The 4,647-nt window shown below is 32.0% G+C and overlaps 1 protein-coding gene across 1 annotated transcript; it reads left to right on the forward strand.

Annotated features, from left to right (window-relative positions):
• Positions 1-2,233: 2,233 nt before the first annotated feature.
• On the forward strand, positions 2,234-2,962 carry LOC110100581 (auxin-responsive protein SAUR50). Its single transcript, XM_020828149.2, has one exon. It carries the CDS (start codon positions 2,424-2,426, stop codon positions 2,733-2,735), a length of 312 nt encoding a protein of 103 aa, XP_020683808.1. The 5' UTR covers positions 2,234-2,423; the 3' UTR covers positions 2,736-2,962.
• Positions 2,963-4,647: the final 1,685 nt, after the last annotated feature.

Genomic DNA, 4,647 nt, shown 5'->3' on the forward strand with positions numbered 1-4,647 from the left:
CCCTATGCCACTTCACATGGTTATGCTTGTTGTTTTTTCTCAAGCTAATCAGAGCATCTCTTCACCATTATTGTACCCCACTTGATTTATTTGCTAGGCTTCATGGGATATGACTAATATTTTTCTATTTTATGATTTTTATTTTTAGTTTTTACTTCTAGTTTTCTAAAACTTTTTTCACAGATATTAAATTGAAATTGATTGGACTCAGAAAACGACAAATCAGCCAAATAATCAAAAGCTAAGGAAATTATTTTGTGTGGACGCTGAATGCAGTTTAGATATAACTAATATTTTTCTATTTTATGATTTTTATTTTTAGTTTTTACTTCTAGTTTTCTAAAACTTTTTTCACAGATATTAAATTGAAATTGATTGGACTCAGAAAACGACAAATCAGCCAAATAATCAAAAGCTAAGGAAATTATTTTGTGTGGACGCTGAATGCAGTTTATCGTCCGGAGATCAACCAGGATATTCTAGGTCAGCAGTACCGAGTTGGGTACCGAGCAGTACCGAGCCACGACACCTAGCAGTACCGAGCAAGGGGTACCGTGACGCATTTTGGTTAGTCTCTAGACGGCGTTTAGGCGTCTGAACATAAGAATTTCTCCAAAAGCTAACGACACCCACAATGTTTCCTCTAGTTGCCTAAATAACAAATTTGTAATTTGTTCGGAGTATGGACGTCATCCAGAGACCAACAAAAATGCTCCACATCACCAAAAAAATATACCGCGCTCAGTACCGAGCGTGGTACCAAGGCTCGGTACCAAGCGTGGACCGGATGGTTCTCCGGTTCTCCCATCCGGTGTCTGCACACAATATTATTTAAAAATTAGAATTTTTCTTTTATTTTGTCTTTGTATTTTTAATATTTAAAAATTAGATTTTTTTTTTTTTATTTATTGCAGCGTTAACCTTTATTTGGTCTTCATATTTTAAATATTTAAAAATTAAACTTAAAATTTTAATAATCTTATAATAGACCAATTTGGAGGATAAGAGGGTCCTGCGCGTAAAACATCATATAACAATTTTTTACCGATAAAATTTCAGATAATCGTTAAGAGTAAAACAAAGCAGAAAGTTAAACAAATAAAATAATAGTAAGAAAGAAGAATGCTCAGTCGCCCTCATGAGTGGGATTATGCGGCTTACGAAGATGCAGCCCGCTTCGCTCTCAGATCTCCAGCTTCAGCGAATAAAAATGTTCGCACATGCAATCTTGATAAATATGAACATAATTAGTGGAGGAAGCTGTCAGCAAAGCATTTTCTATTGAGTCAGCTTAAGCTTTACAGATGAACTGTTATTTTTATCTATAGTATATTTGGAGTTTAGGCATTTTAGAACTTCCTTTTAGGGGCAATTTGGTAGCAGGATTTAGGCTGAATTTGAAGCACATTAGAGTGAAATCTAGCTGAACGGCCTAAAATGAAAACCAAATCTCACGGCAAATGAAAGCTGACGTAGATAGAAAATTCCGCATTTTCGTGCTAAATCCTGAATTTCCGAAATTCTGTTTTTTGTCGGATTTACGAAATTCATTGACTCGAGAGAAAGGGTAGCTCGTTAAATCAATTCTATAGCTAAACATTCACACGGAATTTAATAAGATTTATCATGAATGTTACCAAACAGTTTTTAGGATTTAGACTCCTCAAGATTTCTAAAATTCAGATTTAGCAAATTTACGAAATCCTACTTAAATCAAATACTGGGTGCTACCAAACACCCTCTTAGGGTTCTCTTTCATCGATAAACTCGTCACTTGAGTTGGTGAAAAAAATCATTGGAATTTAGATTTTAGTGTGCAAAAGAAATTTTTTTTTATTATTAGTAAAGTATTACCAGTTATTTATTTACAGATTTTTTAGTCAAAAGTAAATCAAACTAAAATGATTTTATATTGAAAATTTACTCAACTAAATAATTTAAAAAATTTCAAATATTTCATTTTTTTATTTTATCATACAAAAATTTTTACTCTGTATTTTAATTTTTTTCTACAAAAAAAATATTTTTTTTTTATAAAAACCTCAATTAAATATTTGAATATTATCAAATTTTTCGACTTCAAAAAATTTTCAGAGAGATATGTCCACCAACTGATTTAGACATCACAAATCTCCAAGATTTAGTACCAAAATCACAAAAACAAGAGATCAAAAAATATATATCAGAAAGCAAAGAAAAGCAGAGCCCCAGAACCAAAGGAGCCCGCCCAGCTCTGTTCCTCGCCGAAAGCCAACATAGTTAGCAAGCCATCAACTCATTAACCACAGTGTCTTATTTCATGAATTGTACAAATCCCTGACCTCAAACTCTCTCTCCCACCACATGCCTTTGCCCCCCCCTCCCCACCATAAATACAATCGCCTTCCTCTCCATTACAACCACCTCTCTTTCAAACAAAATCAATGGCTCTCAAGAAGACGAGCAAGTTGCCACAAGCTGCGACCTTGAAACAAATTCTGAAGAGATGCTCAAGCCTGGGAAGAAAACAAGCCATGGGAGACGAAGAAGGTTTGCCTGTGGACGTCCCAAAAGGCCATTTTGCTGTGTATGTGGGCGAGAATAGGAGCAGATTCATTGTTCCTATCTCTCTTCTGTCTCATCCTGAGTTCCAGATTTTGTTGCGAGCTTCTGAGGAGGAGTTTGGGTTCAGCCATGAAATGGGCATCATCATCCCCTGTGAAGAGGTGGTCTTCCGCTCGCTCACTTGTTTGTAAGGAGCTGAGAAAGAAGTTCTCTGTTTCTTCTCTCTGGTTTCCCCTGCTTCAGTTATCCATCATTTGTTCCATTGATTTGTAAATATCTACGAGGTTGGATTTGAAGATTTGAAATTTTCGAGTGGCGTGTAGTATTTTGCGTCGCCCTATTGAAATCTGCATAGTAACAAACGATGTATGTCTTTCTCAAAATTTCAATCAAATAAATGGGTGGAAGCTTTTTTTCAGCTCTATTTCCTTGCCATTTTTCATTTGGATTTGCTAATAATTTCTCCGCCTTCGATTCGATCTAAACGGAGAAAACCAAAGCAGATTTGCGGTTTGTGGAGATAAAAATTTATCTTTCGTGTTGGTGATCATCAGATAATGAGCTTGGAACAGTAATTAGTAGCGATTCTTATGGGTCGGACGTCTGGAAATAGTAAGTTTTTAAATTATTTGCTCATCAATTAGCTTCATAATTTTGATTGCATTAGAAAATGACAGAGTTCTTAGCTGGGTAAATATTTCTCAGGGAATGTTATGAGAGAGAGAGAGAGAGCTCTCTAATTCTCTTAAACTGATGATATGGATCGTTTTTCTTATTGATAATACGTAAATCATTTGGCTGTTTTGATATTTTTTAAATTATTTTTTAAATACGTTATTTAAATTAATTTTAACAAATAATATTCTCCTTTTTTTTATTTGGCTAAAAAAAATATTATTTTTTCTTGTTTAGATTATGACCTTAATTAAAATTTCAAAAAATTTAAAGAAAAATCAAAAGCACCGATTATGATCTACCATACAAAAGGAGCAATTTTTAAGGAAAATTTATGATTATTTTATTAAATATTAAATATTTTTATAAATTGAATGGCACAATTTTAATGATGCAAAAAAAAAAAAAATCTAGTACATCCTCTCTTTTTTTAATTAAAGGCAATCTACTTTTCACAAATAAAAAAAATAGCTATGCATATTAACATTCAATTTTTACGTATCTTATTTACTAAGTAAAATCAGATAGATAATATATTATATTGATTATTTGTAGTAAATTTTTTCTCACTCATTAAATCATTGTAAAATATTTTTATAATACAACAAAATTTTAGTTCAATTTTTTTTTACTATAAATTTATTTTAAAAAGCAATTAAAAAGCTGTCCCAAATAATGTATTAGGCTTCGTTTGGGACGGCTTTCATATTGCTTTTTAAAACATCTTTTTAGTACAAAATTAAAAAATTTGAAATAAAAATTACTTTAAAAAGAAGAAAAAAACTGCCTCAAATGAATCCTTAATTTCACTTTCCCTTCTCTATTTCAAAGATTGAATCAACTCCTCTTCAAATTAATTCACTTAGAAGCATTTCTGGAACTCTCTTCCCTTGGACTCTTTAACTTTGATGCATATCTCTAATAAGGTCTTCATATTTTTCCCATGCTTAATTTTATTTTTGAAGATGAAATTTAATTAGAGGTCATAATTGTAATTTTGAGTGCTCGATGAGAAAAATATTTAAAAGAAAATAGAGAAAAAAAAATTTTCCTTTAATAGGTCATGACTCATGAGAATGAGAATAACTCCACATTAAGGATTTATTATTATGTTGCACATATTTACCGATCATGAAAGTATGCAATCATTGTTGGATGGCATTTGGTGGTTCTTTGAGTTTGGACTAAGAGTCATGAATCATAAGCACTCGGAGAGCCAACTTTAATTCTCCTCCATTGGACTAAAGCCATAAAATCAAATGCGGTCCTATGCATTTTGGAATCACAATCATTAATCACAAACACTTAATTAGATCGTTCTTTAGCTCTCCTAATGTGCTGTGAAAGCAATCAAAACAATAATTATATGTAATTATTATAAAAATTACATAATAATTCAAATCATTAGACATGCATGTTAGTGATTAT

Source organism: Dendrobium catenatum, unplaced genomic scaffold (genome assembly GCF_001605985.2).
Source record: "Dendrobium catenatum unplaced genomic scaffold, ASM160598v2 fragScaff_scaffold_963, whole genome shotgun sequence".
Classification (NCBI taxonomy): Eukaryota; Viridiplantae; Streptophyta; class Magnoliopsida; order Asparagales; family Orchidaceae; genus Dendrobium; species Dendrobium catenatum.